The following is a 17,564-nucleotide window of genomic DNA, read 5'->3' as shown; positions in this document are numbered from 1 at the left end:
CTACTCAAGAAACCAACAGTAGACCCTACAGACTTGAAGAACTACCTGCCCAGCTCTTTTCTCCCCTTCGCGGAAAAAGTCACAGAGGGACTCGTAAATGCCCAGCTGACCGCCTTCATCGAAGAGAACTTCATCCTAGATGCCTCCCTGGATTCCGCAGCAACCACAGCACCGAGACCGCCCTCCTCGCCGCCACTGACGACATCCACCTTCTACTCGACCAAGGCCCCACCGTGGCCCTCATCCTTCTAGACCTTTCCACAGCCTTCAACACCGTCTCACATCACACTCTCGTAGCCAAACTTCACGACGCAGGGATACAAGGAACCGACCTCCTCTGGATCCAATCCTTCCTCACCAGGAGAACCCAGTGGATCAGGCTCCCTCCATTCCTCTCCAAACCCACCGAGATCAACTACGGAGTACCCCAGGGATCTTCACTCAGCCCCACGCTCTTCAACATCTACATGGCCCCCCTCGCCGCCTTCGTCAGACAGCACAGGCTCAGCATTGTATCCTATGCTGACGACACCCAGCTCATCCTCTCTCTCACGAAAAACCCTGAAGGCACCACACTTTGCTTCCAGGAAGGAATGAAGAACAGGACAGCATGGGTGATAGACAGCTGCTTGAAGCTCAACTTAGAGAAGACTGAGGTCCTCATCCTTGGATCCTGCTCCTCCGCCTTGGACAACACCTGGTGGCCCTCTGCCCTCGTGAACCCACCCACCCCTATGGACCACGCACGAAACCATGACATCATCCTTGACTCCTCCCTCTCCATGAACCGACAGATCAACGCTGTGGCCTCCACTAGCTTTAACCGCCTGCGCATCCTCTGCAAGATCTTATAATGGATCCCCCCGACTGCAGAATGGCCGTCACCCAGGCGCTCATACCCAGCAGACTGGACTACGGCAATGCCCTCTATGCCGTAATCAACAAGACCCTTTTACACAAACTTCAAACTATCCAGAACACCGCAGCCAGACGCGTCCTCGCGACCCCGAGTCACGAGTACATGACCCAACACTTATGAAGCCTCCACTGGCACCCTGTTGAGAAGAGGGTCACTTTCAAGCTCCTCACCCAAAAATATTCATAAAGGAAAATCGGTTGCAATATGATTATGGGACACAAAAAGAAACAAGCATTTGCAAAGCCAGTAGGTCTGAAATGGGTGGTCAGCTTTTTAGTTTTGTCAATGTGTGACTTATTTTGGCATGGTTTTTGTAAAACCTTATTATTGTGGGAGTTACAGGGCCCTCACCATTATAACAAACATTGGCAAAAGCAAAAAAGTTTTTGGGTCTCAAAAGCACACACTGCCACAGTAGTTACTAGCACTGAACAAAGCTACTTTGTGTGCTGATATGCTCCTTGTGAAAGAGCAGAATGCTGTCACTCAGTGAAGCCAGCCGATACAGAGTGAGAGAGAGACAGAATTTTAATAAACCCAAAAAGTCACGGTCAATGCCAGACCAAATTAGGGGCCCAATTATTAAAGAAAGTCTCAAAAGTGCACCAATGGTATATGTCCTTACATTAAGTGCAGTTATACGGCTTCATGAATTCCCGAGAATTTACAGAAGTTGGACAAGAAATAGTACTCCTGGAAAATATTTGTGAACTGCATTTCAGCAATAGCAAATATGTATGTCTAGATTGGCTCATACTAAAATCTGTGTTTGCAAGTTCACTTTTTTCCCACCACTTTTTTACTAACTCTGGAAGAAGGTTCACGTCTGCCATTGTCAGGAGTACATTTCCAACATTTCCAACATTTCTCAGTATGGGAAAAGATTAGAAAAGAGTTGTGAAAAACCCTTAAAACATGCAAGTTAGTAGGTATGCACAGAGTCAAAAGAGCATTCTAACCCTGGAACTATTGCTTACCACTACCTTCAGCCCCAGTATGTAGCTCTGCAAAAACGTGGCAACATAAGGGGATTGCAAGTATTCAAACACCACTATGGTATAAGCCCTGGCATAATCAGAGAGGCTATATCAGAGCTCTTTTATAATGAGATTGCTGCCATGATTTGTCGCTGCACTACATACCACCAAAGGGGCTAGTGGATTTTGTTACAGGACAAGTAGATTTATGAAGCAACCTGCCCCATGGACAAGTAGATATTTTATTAAATTCCACACCCCTGACAGTTAATCCAGCACTCCGCCCACAAGCTCCTGTTAATGCTATTAATTTGGCTGCTTGCGTGGTTAATTCTAGTAGTGTATAAGTTTAATGACATTGGGTAAGGTGGTAACAGCATAGGCTGCAGTAGTTGTCCCTTCCTGGAGCCTAAAGCAAGAGCTATTGACCCATAAGTCACCATCTCTTTCTTCCATCGGTGTGTCCTGTAAATCTTTTGTCTCTTTGGTCTGTTCCCTTGTGATCAGTACACAATCATGGGGTGTGTCAGTGTCATTCTGGGGAAGGGGCAAGAGGGTCACTGGATTAAGTGTGTTACAACAATGTACGATAACATGAGGACTGAACAAACAAATCAAAATGTGTTAGTCTGGCATTTGTCAAATGTTGAGTTTGCATGTTGTTTATCAGTATACCTACAGAGTGAGGTACATACAGATGCACTTTGTGTCCAAGAATCATTATGTCTGCTTCTTTTAAGGAAACAGCTGCTGCAGTTGCATGCAGGCATGCTAGTAAGCTTAAAGCAACCATTCTGGAAAAATAAGCGCAGGGTCTTTTTTCTGTCACCCTTTTGTGTAAGAAGAGCAAGTGCATGCCCATCTTGTTCACGTACAAAAAGATTAAATTCTTTAGTATAGTCAGGCATTCCAAGAGCAGGAGCGTCACAAAGTGCCTGCTTGATATGCAGAAAACTATTCTGGTGTTCAGTTAACCATGGTAAAGATTGTGGGGTGTCTTTAGTCGTGAGGTTTAGCAAGGGTTTGAAATAAGGGAAAAGTTAGGGATCCATTGTCTACAATAACTTGCTATGCGCAGGAAGGCTCGTACTTGTTGTGTTGTAGGGGGTTGAATATTCAATATAGCTTTCTCTCTTTGAGGGTCAGTTCTCCTTTCCCCCTTCGACAGAAGGTATCCTAAATAGGCAACTTCCTTTTGAACAAATTGCAAATTAGTGGGAGATACCATGTGGCTATGTGTAGCAAGGAAATTTAATAATCCAATAGTGTCAGAAGCGCAGTCTGTTTCTCTGGTGCTGGCCAATAATATGTCATCTATGTATTGTATGAGAGTGGCGGTTGGTGTCAACTGAAAGGTGCCTAGTTGTGCTTTTGGTGCCTTTGAATAAATGGAAAGGCTTTCTGTGAAGCCCAGTGGGATACGTGTAAAACGGTAACAAACGTTTTTTAAACACAAAACTGAATAGGTATTATGAGTCTTCATGTAGGGGATTGGAAAAGAAAACATTTCACAACTCAACGACAGAAAAGTGACACGAATTAGGAAGAATGTCTGCTAACACAGTGGCAATGTTAGGTGCCCCGAGGAAACACGGTTCCACTTTTTCACTAATCTCGCAGAGGTCAACCACAAACCTCCAGACATCTTTTTTTAATACAGGGATGATCGGTCTATTACATGGGGAACACTGTATCTCTCATCACCCCGTTCCATATCCTGTATCACTATTTCCTCTGTTCTCTTTCTGTTGATGTTTTGTACTGTGACAGGAGCATTTTGTTTCACAGTTATTTGTACAGGTGCTATTGTCATATGTCCCACATTGTTGTCTACTTAGACAAACACCTATTCAGGGACTGTAGTTTGGTGTCTGGCGAAGAAGACATTAGTTGGAAAAGGAGAGTTTTTGGTAAACTCAAGATATATGCCATTGATGGTCGCAGGTAATATTTGGAGTAAGTCTATGCCCAACAAGTTAAGGCCGCATTTGTCTGTCAATACAAAACAATGCTTATCAGTTATTGGACCTTTTGTATTTCAGTGGGGTGGAGACTGAACAGAGCACAGGCACATTTTCTTTAGAGGAGTGCATGTGAGATACATTTTCAAGAAATGGAGGAATTAGTAGCCCGTGTCCATGACGAATTTTATCTTCTGTCCTTGCACCATTGCTTCAACATATGGCCCTCTTGAATCCACTGGAATTTCTACCTGTTCCTCCGTCCCTCCTGGGCCACCATATTGCACAAAATCATAATCAGGAAAGGGGACAGTTACCACCTAGGATCCATTAGCCTGTCTGTCAAAGTAGTTTTGTTGGTGTCTCTGATAAGTGGTGTTTTTGGAGTCATTAGTATAATATTCGGCATGGGGGACATTATTGGGCATATCATGGTGTTGTTATGACCCTCTGTTAAAAGAATTTCTGTATCCCCCTTGGGTAAGTACTCATGACATGGAAAACCTTTGGTTAGTTTTTTGTAGAAACAGGCCCTCTCTAATCCATTGATTAGGATCTTTGCAATTATGGCACCAATTATCTGTTTGGGCATTCTGGGGCCTGTAAGTTGGTGCAGAGTATCCCCTTGTTCCCCCGTGGTCCCCAGAATGCGGACCTGCCTCTCCCTTGTTGTAGTTGTTGGAACAACTCTTTACTCTTTAGCGCCTTGTGTTTCTTATCCTTATTCTGTTCTTCCTATGCCTCTCTCAGCGTAGTATTGGGCAATGGTCAATACTTTTTTTTGTGGCTTTACTCCCCATGTTGGCTCATAGGTATGGACGGCTAATCTTTTTTTGGTAACCACATTTATAATTTTTTGGGACAAGACAACAAAAGCAACAAATTGCCACACAAAGCCACCATAACAAGAATCCCTTTGAAGAACCACAGTAGAGCTATTTGTGGGGATAATTCCACTTCCACTACCAGCACATCTGAGAACATCTGGGCCACTTTGCCCCAGAAGCTGGCGCTAAGGAGGAATGTCTACAACATATGGTAAAAGTCTGCAGGCAGGTAGGGACATCTAAAATGTGGGATTAGAGAGGAAACCTGCACGGGGCAAGGTTTCCACAATTACGGTGATAGCAAACACAAGGAGATGATGGACGGAGCACTGAAACTTTTCAGAGACTCACCCCCAGTCACAGATCTGGGATGAATCCATCATCATTCTTTAGCTCACTTCGCCACCTCAGTTGAGACCCAGCTATTTGCAAATCAGTCTTGGCCCTGTGCCTCATGGGAACAGTCCAGCTGAACTGCCAAGCCAGTTCTTCCCTGAACCGGAAACAAGCATCCTGGGACCGGTTTCTGGGTAACACCCTTCATCAGCCAGGCTAGCCTGAATCCAGTGGCAAAGTGAGCAAGGGACCCACGTCTGGGCATACCCTACCAACTTAGGCCTAACAAAGCAAACACAAGGAGATGATGGACGGAGCGCTGAAAGTTTTCAGACACTCATTCCCAGTCACCGATCGGGGTTGAATCCATCATCATTCTTTAGCTCACTTCGCCACCTCACTACAGACCTAGCTATATGCAAATCAGTCTTGACCCTGTGCCTCATGGGAACAGTCCAGCCCGAACTGCCGAGCCAGGTCTTCCCTGAACCGGAAACAAGCATCCTGGTACCAGTTTCTGGGTAACACCCTTCATCAGCCAGGCTAGGTGATACACTTGCACTAATCGTAATTTGGATGAAATGGTCATGGTGTGAGGGGCCATCCTGGTGTTGTTCTAATCTTCTTCTTCTGAGGACCCACCCCTCGCATTGGGTTCGCAGTGGTGCAAATTTGTCAGGGGTTAGGCCTCCTTATTTTAAGATCATGTAATAACGGCAAAATATAGCGTTTCCTAGGGCCAAAATACATTTTTACAAAAGATGACAAGGTGCTCGGTGCAGTATGACTATCACAGAGACATTGAATGAGATCTTCAAACCAAGGACCACAGCTAGGAACGCAACCAACAAGTGTAATATGTTAAGTAAAATTTATGCTTGCGATTGATGACAATCAAAAGATAGGGTTCCGGGCCCCTCCCTGTAAGTAAATCAAGATTTGCCTAATTACTGTGCTAGTATAGCTTTTGCTGTACCATAATCTTACTTGTTGTTATAGCTTTATCTGGGTTGCTAAAGACCTCTGGCAACCCAAGCTGATAAAATTTATTCTTTAAATAAGCTAGCCAGGGGATAGCAGAGCCTTATCCAGATTTAGGCAATCTGTTCTAATCTGTTGCGCGAGGCACAGTTCCTTACTCCGCCATGTAGAAGCCTACAATAGGAGCAGAAAGATCTTTACTTGACCCGCAAAAAAAGATAGTCCTAGCTCACCGTGAACTATGTAAAACAGAACAGCCTTGTGGAACCGTTAGCATTGTCCATAAAAAATTTATTCTTTAGTTTCTGCAGCTGGTCTACTTCATCATATGCCCATAGGCCAGCTCTTTATGTGGCAATGGACAAACACTTACTCCTGTATAAGGTAAGCATTTCTTTAGTAGGTTTGTGGCCAAGTTTTTATGCAAATCTAAAAATCGCCTTTAGGGATCTGTCAAATTGCTGAGATCTAATGTTAATCAAGTGGTGGCAAGTAAGTTAGTTAAAAGGGATAACTAGCTATGTAAAAATCTTAACCTGCCCTCTACAGAATCCTATATTACATGTAAGTGTTATTTTGTATTCTTTGAACCACAGATCATAATAAAAGTTTTGGTAATGTTATCATTAATATTTTAAAAAAATTATGAAAAGTGTAACATTATTTAAAAAGACCTGAAGGACTTTTGCAGTTCTGGCTACTGGAACTGCATCATCCACATACAGCAACACAGGAATCAGTAGCTTCTTCCTGTGGCTAACTAAATAGTCCGCCAGCCCATTAATATAGAGTGTGAATAGGAGAGGTGCCTAATAATATGCAGCCTTTTTTTTTAAAATAATTTTTATTGCAGATTCACAGGAAGCCAAGAACAATCAATTGGGTGGTTCAGGTATAAATCATAAATACCGCATCTCATAGTCAACAGAAGGATACACGGCCATTTAGTCCACATCCCGAGGGCCGGGCGGCGAGTCATGATTGAGCACTGTAGGCTCTGTTCCACATGTAACTGTAGGCTTCAACGGGCATTCCTAGTATCTGCTTTTTGTTTTTTTCTCCCCCTTATTGTTACTGAACCCCCCCCCCCCTAACGAACACGAACACCAACTGGATATCCTAAACACATATGCACAAAAGAAAAATAGCAGCAATTACACTTTAATCCCCCGCTTTGTCTCTCTATTGCCAGCAATGTCCTTCACAGTTCTGAACCAGAGACCACAAACGCCCTGCGGTATTCCGCAAGTATAAGATATGTCGTCTTACCCTTTGGAGAGAGGTCCCAGTGTCCCGTTCCATACTCCCTGCAGGCCACCCTCCCTCACAACCCCCTATCAAGCCCATGGTATTGTCTCCACTTAGACCAGACCCTGCAGAATTTTTTGGGACACCCCCTAGCCTTATAGGTCACCCTCTCAGCCGCCATATACAGATCCAACCCTCTCCTCCATTCCTCTAATAATATGCAGCCTTGACGGATCCCTCGGACTATTCAAGAACACATTCTTGATCTACAGTGCTCGGAGTAGCTCAGAGATGATTACATTTCTCTCTGGTTAAGACTACTTGCAGACCATTAGTATTTTGTTCCTTTGGACCACTGGACTTAGGCTTTGTTCCCCATCTATAAAGAGGTGCCGTATGGAAAAATATAGCTTTCATGATGAATCAAAATTCTGCATTGTGTAAATACGTCAGAGTATTCATCCTTAGTAAATGTATAATCTAACACAGTAGAATAGGCACCCATTAGCCGAGTGTCTTGTCCCAGAACAACTCCCTTAACGCTGCCGTTTAGTATTCTGTAATTATAATGGCTCAAGAGCTATAGTAAGTCTTTACTACAGGACTCCGATCTAGAATTCACTACTATGCCACTCTTGACTGATTTAAATGGTCGAATCACTAAAACAGATTTTAACATTTTCTGAAGGATGATCAATGGCAAGTAATTCCAGCACATATTCTAGTTGGCTTGTAAGTTTGTAAAAAATGTTTTCCTTGGAGGAGTTAGTTATTAATTACAATAATTGAATGTGACTAGCTTAACAAGCCAAGTGAGGAAGGCACAGTTAAACTGCAAACTGTCCACTAGAGCTGCAAATCCGATCAGGCTTCAATTCCAATTTAACAGAGATTATTATTAATAAACCTGCCAGGTGCTACTATGTAGCCCGTTTGCTGCGTTGGACAGGATAATTTGTTCATCATCAATGACTAGTAGCCTATTCAGCTAGTTTTTGTATCTATAAATTCTTTTCAAATGATCTAATAAAACAGTCATAATCAAACTTCTGTAGGCAGTCTTAAGGTCTGTGATGTTGCATGAAACCATTGTTGGATAGATCATCTTTGTAGCTTTGAGGGGATGTGAAATGATACATTTATAATATATTGTCACAGGAATCCAAGATCATTCCTCTAGGCTATGAGACCTATCATTCCATGCTCGCCATTATTCTCTCTGTCAGATTCCTTGAATCCATTGTCGTCACAATCATAATATTTAAGGATGAGACCTTAACAGAAATAAGATGGTATTTACATTGTAAACCAATTTCATTTGGATGTGGTTGTCCAGGGTAATGTCCAGGGTAATTTCACGTCTCCTGTCATCGTTTTTTTATGCATAAATGTATTTACCTGGAATTGTATCGTGTCATACCATTCTAATTTTGTCTGTACTTAGGGCAAACATGGAAAGTCCGATGTGTCCTCGAGATTCTGGAAAGTTCATTGCAGAAAACAGCAAAGATGTCTTCGTCGACCATGAAGGCGTGAGAAAAGTTGCAGAAATGTTGGTTACCAAAATCACTAACAATCAGCTCACTTTGGCAGGTTGGAAATCTCTTCATGAACTCAACCCCCAATCATTGGATGAGGATTCAGTGAACTGGGTGTTCCTCTCTGATACACTGAACTTTTCGTTTTGGTCAGAAAGTGAGGAGCACAAATGCTCGGTTGCATACAAGGGTAAAATGTACAGTGGGTACTGGTCACTGTGTGCTGCAATCAACAGAGCTCTGGATGAAGGTACATAACTCATTATTATCTCAAAAAGTGTTTAGTCACATTACATGCCTTCAACATTTTATGTTCGAATTGTGTAGGGCACAATGGTTATGTTTGTAGTTACTAAATTGAAGAAAAGGTAGCACAAAATGATGCCCTTGCGCAGAATTGTTTTTTGAGAGTATTGGAAGTGTTAAATTAAGAAGGTTTGGTGATTGATGTCTTAATTCAGGAGCTAGAACTGCGTGATTTTACCTCCTCGACAATGTTAAATGGCAGCTTAACTCCATATTATAAGAGCATTACACAAACAAAATCAATTCATAAAAATAGAAAGCAGTATCAGAAATATACTTAGCATCTGGAACATTTCCTAAATCCAATCCGTTATAGGTGCCCATATCTTCACTCCCATAGCCCTCTTCCTGCTTACTTTAGTTTTATAGATAGCAAGTTCCAAATTATACATTATTAATAATCTTTCACGTCGACTAAAAAAAGAGGGCGGATCAGGATTGATCCAGTCTTTTGTAATGCATGCACGTACTATAGCCATACAAATAAAAATGAAACATATTGTAGCCTTAGACCTTATTTGACCAAATGTTACCGGACTGCGACCAGTCAACACCACAACAGTTATTTTGATCGAACTCCCCAAAATTAAATAAAAAAACTGTTCAAGTGATAAAAAAAATTCAGAAAGTTTGGGGCAAGAAAAAAACATATGCACGGCATCAGCAGGGAATTGTCCACACCTGTTACATATGGTCCCTGTGGCCGTACTCCATTTGGAAATCTTCCTGGGAGTATAGTGTAAATCAGGTATAGCCATGAAATACTGTGATTGCATCATTTCAGTAATAAGAACCCGGTTAGCCAGCATAAGTGATTCAGTAATATTAATTTCAGCTATCCCAAGCTTAGTTACCCATTTCATTTGACAACTTTCTAAATCATCTGGGAATTCATTGACAAGATGAGAATAAAATTGCCCTATTGATGTTTTTTTTCCCCATGCTCTCAATAAGAGGAAATTTCATCAATTGATGCTCTATACCAGGACATAGAGTCTGCAAAAAGCTGCGGATTTGAAGAAATTTAAAAAAATCGTTTTTTGATAGGCCAAAATTATTTTGCAGCTCAGTAAAGGAGGCTAATTGTCCCTCTTGAAGCAGGTCCCCTAAACATTGAATTCCTCTAGTGCTCCACCTATTGGCAATTTGATCACGAAAAATAAAGGGTAATAGATCGTATGCTGTAAATGGTGTATATATATTTAATCAAAAGGAGACTAGCTAGTAGTGTGGCTCACTGGTTAGAGGCGGCAGACCCGAGAGCAGAGGACGGCCCGGGACCAGGGTTCGATTCCCGGCGCGGCAGGTTTCTGGACCAGGGTCAGCGGACTCAATAATTCTCTCGCCTCGGTGCCCACTCTGATCAGCGATCACACTCGGCAACTCTGGGCATTAGCTTGCCTCATCTTCACTAACGGCCCCACCAGACCGCCGGGGATGCCTGGTCTCACCCTGGAGATACCCATTAAGGGACCATCTCTCAGGGAAGCCAGGAAGGGTTTCGCAGCGGTCGAAGCGCCTTGGGACCCTCCGGGTAAGTAGTGCGCTATATAAATGCCTATACATACATACATACATACAGCTCATCAACTACTAAGTTAAAGGACTCAAATATGTTTTGTCAGGGGGTAGGATTACACACCCATTACCTTTAATTCACACCTACACCTTTTTATCTTGGTCCTGAAGAAAGCCAGCATAGTCATAAGGCACTGGCTGAAACATGTCGACCCACCACTGGATGTGAGTGGTCGTAACTCGCCTCCTACATCCAAAAAGCCTTATTTTTAACCGCTGACGGAGGCCCAGTTATTAAAGTTTAATTTACCCTCGGGTACTGGGACCCCCACCAAGCCGTTTTAACATCACTATACCTTACACCTCACACTGCACACTCAGCAATATACCTGCTCCGCTGTAATCAGGCGTCGAAGCACACCCGGGACACGCTAGGTGTTACTGGGTGGGCCCGATGATGAAGCATGCCACCAACTAGGTTGGTGGGTGAGGGCTTCATGAACACACCTACAAGGTGTTCCTACCCCCTGACAAAACATATTTGAGTCCTTTAACTTAGTAGTTGATGAGCTAGTCTCCTTTTGATTAAATATATATAAACAACGGGGACACGGACTAGCTATCTGGTCCTCTCTCTCTCTCTTGATACGCATGTAAATGGTGTATATACATTTATTTTTGGAATTCCCATCTGGCGCTTAACCAATTTCCAGTTCATGTATGCAGCTTTAAGGATTTAAAATTGTGTCTTCTTAAAATAGCTGGGTTCAACTACTTTGACCAAACAGCCCTTTATCTCTTCACCCATCCCATAAATAGAAAGGGTGTTGCACGGAGGAATTCGTGCTCTATACCCCACTACTATTGGGCTAATAAATTGTAAAGTTGCTGCAACATAATAAAACAAAAAATAAGGTATTTCCCATCCCTCCGTTCTTTGGGCAGCACCATCTTTGTATAAGCTCTTCGTTGTCGCTTATAACCCCACAAAAATCTGGAGGAAACCCTCTCTAATCTTTTGAAACAAGCAGCGGAGAATTCAATCAGAATTGTACGGAACATATATAAAAGTTTAGGCAAAATCAACATTTTTAGCACGTTAGATCTACCATACAAAGACAAGTGGAGTGATCCAACCTCTCTAATATAACATTTATTTTAATCAAAACGGGGTTGATATTTAATTCTGGAATGTTAGAAACTGGGAGTGAGATCTTAACAGTGACTATATTAGAAGGGGGATCTCATCCAACATAAAGAATCTGGGTTTTGGATATATTCAACTTGTAACCCGAGAATAGTCCAAACTGGGCCGCTATCTAATAGCAGGGAGTGTAGTACCGATATCTGTTGTGACTACAACTATATCATCCGCGTAGGCGAGGGCTCGATAATCTATATGACCTAAGCGTATAGGTTTGATATTTTCAGCTACATCTAGTTTATTCAAAAAGGGATCAATGTAAAAAGCAAAGAGAAGTGGTGAGCACGGACACCCTTACAGTGTTACGCGGGAGATTAGAAAGAGGAAGATGTTTGACCACCCAAGCGTATAGAAGCAGTAGGGGAATGATAAAGGGCCTTTAAAGCAGTTAAGATACCCGGGCCGAATCCTTTTCTGGCTAGAGATTCCCACATATACGCCCAAGAAAACCCTGTTGAATACTTTTTCAGCATCCAACAGGGTTACACCAATTGTGGAGCTAGTTGCTTGCGCCCAATCCAAAAATGCAATTAGCCGACGAACATGATCAGCTGTATCGCGTCCAGGAATAAAACCATGCTGGAATTTTGACACGAGGTGTAATTATGCCAGAAAGATTTGACGCTAGGATCTTGGAATATAGCTTACTATCAGAATTAATAAGCGATATGGGCCTATATGAAAAAGGCATTAACGGTGGCTTATCTTTTTTAAGAAAGATGGTAATTATTGAATTCCGCCAAGAGAGAGGTGCATTCCCTTTTTGAGCTTCCAGAAAGACTGATGTTAGTTCTTTTTTTAACACTGTTCGGAAAGCCCTGAAAAATTCCAGAGGGATGGCATTGGGGCCAACCGCTTTACCCGACGCTAATGATATTAGAAATGTCTCAATCTCTTCCCATGTAATTGGTGTATCTAATTCCTCAGTCTGCTCTGGTGTTAGGATGGAATTTTCAATATTGATACTAAAATCTATTACATTTTCCTCAATACCATAGATAATATCCTCTGTATATAGTTTACTATAAAATTCGCGAAAAGTCTCCAATATTTCAGCAGGTTTGTTATTCATTTGCCCCGAATCATCCAAGATACTATCTATCGTTGCAGCCACCTCTTTCTGTCGTAGTCTTTTCGCAAATATTCGCCCTGAATTTTCTCCCACCTCATACATCTTTGATCTATACACTGCAACCTGTGAGGCTAATTTTGAAACGAAATTCTGATATAGGATTGCTTTCTGTATGACTAAGTCCTTTAAAATTTGATTAGTGTTCACCCCTCTACCGCATGCCACCATCAACCGAATATCAATATCTCGTAATTTTCCCATCTCAGTGTCATATACCTTCCACATTTCTCGCTGTTTGTTAATTGAATAGCATAACGTTTCTCCCCGAACCCCCGATTTTAAACCACACACCATCTGGACCGGTGCATATCCATGGTTAATCTTAAAGAACTCAGCTATCCATTTCCCCATCTGCTCGACATATAAAGGATCAAATAATAGTTTACGTTCGAAAGTCCAGGCTCTTGGGGAAGGTCTAAAATTGGAATCTAACTCTAAGATGATAGGGTTGTTATCCAGCAGTTACAAAAAAATAATCTAAGCGGAAGTGTTTTTGATGCGGGGGTAGAATAAAAAGTACTCCCTGGGTCACCCATTCCCTTTAAATAACCTACATCTACTAACCCGAATTCTTTAATAATCCCTTTGGTAGCCCTAAAGACTTTTTTTTTCTTAAACATAATTACTAGTTATATCATCCTTTCCATCCAGATGAAGGTTAAAATCCCCACATAAGACTAATGGGGAAGGCCACATTGCTAGCTCTACACTAAGCTGATTCAGCATGTCAGGATCATCCAGATTAGGACCGTAGATAGTGCAGATAGTCAATGATAAACCTTCCAAACATAGCTCACTAATTACCCAGCGACCCAAGGAATCTTGTTTTACACGCTTGCATGCCCCCAACCCATATCTTTTCAATACAACCACACCTCTTGTAGTTGTACCCTGCCACATACAACCTTCTAGTTCATGGCCTAGATCTTTAAACCAGTTTGTGTTATTCCATTCTATATGAGTCTCTTGTATACACAATACATCAATTTTCATAGATTTGAGCATATGAGCCATTATTCCCCTTTTCCTCCTATCATTTATCCCGCAGATATTCCAAGAACATATCGTGAATTTACCCATTCTTTAAGTGAGTTAGACCACTGTTAATCAGAAATTCAGTCGTGACATTACCTACAAAGGCGAAAAAACAATATACACTTAAAGAATCTTTATCAAATAAATCTTGGCTATAGTTTGTGCTTAGTACTCCTTCTCTGTTATTCCTTGCCCCACACACCACCCATCCAACCCACCCTTCCTCCAATGAAACCCACCAATATGAGACAAAGGGACTGACCGGTCCCTATTGGTGATGGAGAGAAAGGCTAGTTGCCCCCACCGAACATCCCCACCTCCCGAAGCAAGAAAGAGAAATTGAAAACATTGAATAGAACATAATTGAAAATTAGTTATACATTAGTCAGGCAAAATCACTAAACTACATTGTGTCTAGGAAACCCCTAGCAGCAATCTCTTACAGAAAAAATGTGTTTTCTCTTTATAAACAATCTTTAGCTTGTAAGAATTCAGTGGAACCGCTAAGACTCCCTCTGCTTGAAACTGTGGTATTAACTGCCGGAAATGCCACCTCTGCTGGACCGTAGCCTGGCAATAGTCAGGGGCAACAAAAAACTTAATCCCCTTCTCCTTCCTCTTAAGATCTGGTCTTGCTAAGTCATATAAGGCTTCTCGTGATAAAAAGTTATTTAGGCAGATCAGAATAGCTCTGGGTTTCTCGTCAGAGAGCTTAATACTGCTACGCTTGTGGAAGGGGAATCGTGCACTCTTTGCAGTTCAACCTCCCATCTCCATTGTGATAGTTCAGGAAAGGCTTCTGAAAACAGCTCCTGGATAAACTGTTGAATATTACTTCCTTCTGCTCCTTCGGGGATACCTAAAATTCAGAGATTATTTCTCCTCGCTCTGTTCTCAAGGTCAATTAATTTCCAATTGACATCATCCCTAAGAGCAGTTAAGGAGGCGACTTCAGCTTTCTGTTGCACCATTTCATCTTCGACTGAAGATATTCTGGCTTCCGCCTCACCAACCCACGTAGACAATTCATAAGTCGTCTTGATGACCCGACGTACTGTATTCTGTAGTTTACGCACCGCTCCTTGAGTGCGCAAGGCCTCCACTTTTGTCTCCTCCCCATGCATTGTAATTGCCTGAAGAATCGTGACTAAAGTGACCTCGATCTCGGTCTCAGTATGATCGCCTACACAAGGGTTAGAGAGAGCATCCCCAAATTCAGCAGATTCAACAGTTATGCCAGTTATTCCAGATGATTTAGGTTCAACCGGGGGGAGGGGCCAACGTAGGAGACCCATCATTTTCGCAGTAAACTCTAGAGAATATTCGCGGCCCAGACGATAGTACTGTGGGGCTGGCCTTACGTACTGTATTTCCCTCCATAAGGCTGCCTTCATCCTCCCCCAGAGGAACTGAGCTTGCCAAGCTTCTATCATCTGGCAAGTCAGTTTCACCGCTCTCTGTACCCGATAAGTTATACAGATCCGACATGGAATAAAATTTGCCGGCAGAGTCCCCAGAATCTACATCAGAAATTACTTGGTACAAAGTCCTGTAGCCAGTAGCAGCTTTATCTGTCTGTAATAAGTTACTTTCAGAAAGGGGGGCTAGAATATCTCCCTCAATTACAGGAATCATATCTGCATTATCACTTTTATCCCTGCTTTCCACCGCCACTTCTGCCGTTTCCTCTTGCAAAGTATTTGGCTGTATATTTTGTAAGTCCGCCATTTCAGCCTGAGCCGTATCTTGAGCAGTAGTCTTACCTTTGAGCTGCATCTTCTTTTTAAACATTCCCGGGATTTTGGGCCTCGTACCTCCGACCTCAGCGTCAGCTCTACCCGGGATCAAGGAGTGGGATCTAACTCTTTGAGCGGCTTTACTATTTCCAGGTCCATCCCTCTCAGCACCACTGGAAACCGGGCCCTCTAGACGAGCCGCATCCTTGGGAGCACGGCCATCAGCTCCCCCTGACATAGCAGCTGCTGTGGCTCGAGTGCATGGTCCTTTCCCCGCAGTGCCGGCGGCGTTCTTGGGCGCCATTGAACTTGCTGCATGCGATGCTGGTGACGCAATCCACTGCGGGTCTTCTAGGTAGCTCGCTGCCTGCACGGGGAGTGTCGATGCCTGGAGGACGGCTGAGAGAAGCGTCCCGAGTCGGCAGTCGTTCCCCACAATCGGCGTGCAGGGGCTCAGGTGATGAAACAGACGCCAGTAGATCTGCTGAAGGTGTCAGAGCCGCTCGTACCGGGAAAAATCATTCAGCATAGCCAGCAAAAAAAGGTATGGTCAAATTCCAAGCATAAACTACCAGGGTGGTGGGAAAAAGTCGTCGGTGAGGAGCTTCAAAACGCCTGCCTCACTTGGACACCGCTGTGTCCGCCATCTTGTCCCCAGCCTGTCTCTAAAATTTTAAAGGAATGTAATGTTTTTGGCTGGAAATAGAGCAGAACAATATACACATCAATACTCCCTCCTACCTTTTTTTTACAAAACGTTGGAAAAATATGTTTATTCAGCTAGTACCTCGTTCGCACCAGAGCCAAACCGGTTTCAGGCCAAATTTCAGCACGGAAACGGCTCTCCTTGAAATCTCGGAGTCCATAAAGGATGTCCTTGATAGGGGCAGCAAAGCTATGCTGAAACTCCTGGATCTCTCTGCAGCCTTTGATACCGTTCCTCATGACCGACTCCTACGGAGACTCCAAGAGTCCGGTTTTGGAGGGACGGTTATCAAGTGGGTTGCCTCTTTTCTGTCGGACCATCAACAAACAGTTTGGGCTCCCCCTTTTTTGGCTCGCATTCCCCCTTCAAAGGTGGAAGTCCCACAGGGTTCTGTGCTCAGCCCTACATTGTTTAATATTTACATGTCCCCCCTAGTGAATCTGGCTGAGTCGCATGGAGCATAAATAGTGTCTTACGCTGATGACACGTAGTTGCTCTTCACGTGTGATACGGACACAGATTTTAATGGTGAAGCGATCAACTCTTGTCTATCAGAGGTGTTTGCCTGGCTTCAGCTCAATCAACTGAAGTTTAACTCCAACAATTTGGAAATATTTTTTTTGGGCCTGCTCCCCAACATTAGGTGGCGCAGCTGGTAGTCTCAGGACATGCACCTCCCCATAACCTCGGTTAGGTCAGGTAAAAACTTATGGGTGAAATTGGATGACACTTTGAATATTAATTCCTAGATTCAAGTGGTAGCCGGACAATGCTTCGGCCTCCTGAAAATGTTAAAACAATTTCTGCCCCTTCTTCAGGTCCCCACAGGAAAACAGTGGTCCAGGCCTTGATCGTTTCCAGGCTGTATTATGTGAATATATTGTACATTGGACTACTTGAATATCTACTCACCCGCCTCCAGGTAGTCCAAAACGCTGCTGCCAGGGCTATCATTTTACTAGGTCCCAGGGCGCGGATGTCTTCTCACTCGAATTCTCTCCACTGGCTCCCGATCCGCAAGAGGATCCATTTCAAAGCGCTTGTCCTGGCCTTTAAGGCCCTTCACGACTCCGGAGCCCCCTATCTTAGGAAAAGAGTCCAGCCCTATCATCCACGATGCTCTTTGCGTTCCTCATCTCT

At 43.2% G+C, this 17,564-nt stretch overlaps 1 protein-coding gene across 3 annotated transcripts in view; it reads left to right on the top strand.

Annotated features, from left to right (window-relative positions):
- Window positions 1–17,564, top strand: part of QNG1 (Q-nucleotide N-glycosylase 1) — an 85,288-nt gene that overhangs the window by 14,397 nt on the left and 53,327 nt on the right. For 2 of the 3 annotated variants that reach the window (XM_086961304.1, XM_086961306.1), the window contains one exon: window positions 8,694–9,037. The exons of the other annotated variant lie outside the window; for it this stretch is intronic. In XM_086961304.1, coding sequence (XP_086817430.1) covers window positions 8,701–9,037 — 337 coding nt within the window. In that variant the 5' untranslated portion in view covers window positions 8,694–8,700. The remainder of the gene's footprint in view (window positions 1–8,693; window positions 9,038–17,564) is intronic. 3 annotated transcript variants of the gene reach the window in all.

The sequence above is a fragment of the Lissotriton vulgaris genome, chromosome 3_1 (genome assembly GCF_964263255.1).
Source record: "Lissotriton vulgaris chromosome 3_1, aLisVul1.2, whole genome shotgun sequence".
NCBI lineage: Eukaryota > Metazoa > Chordata > Amphibia > Caudata > Salamandridae > Lissotriton > Lissotriton vulgaris.
Note: the sequence above shows the minus strand (reverse complement) of the source record. Positions and strands in the feature narration are given on the sequence as shown.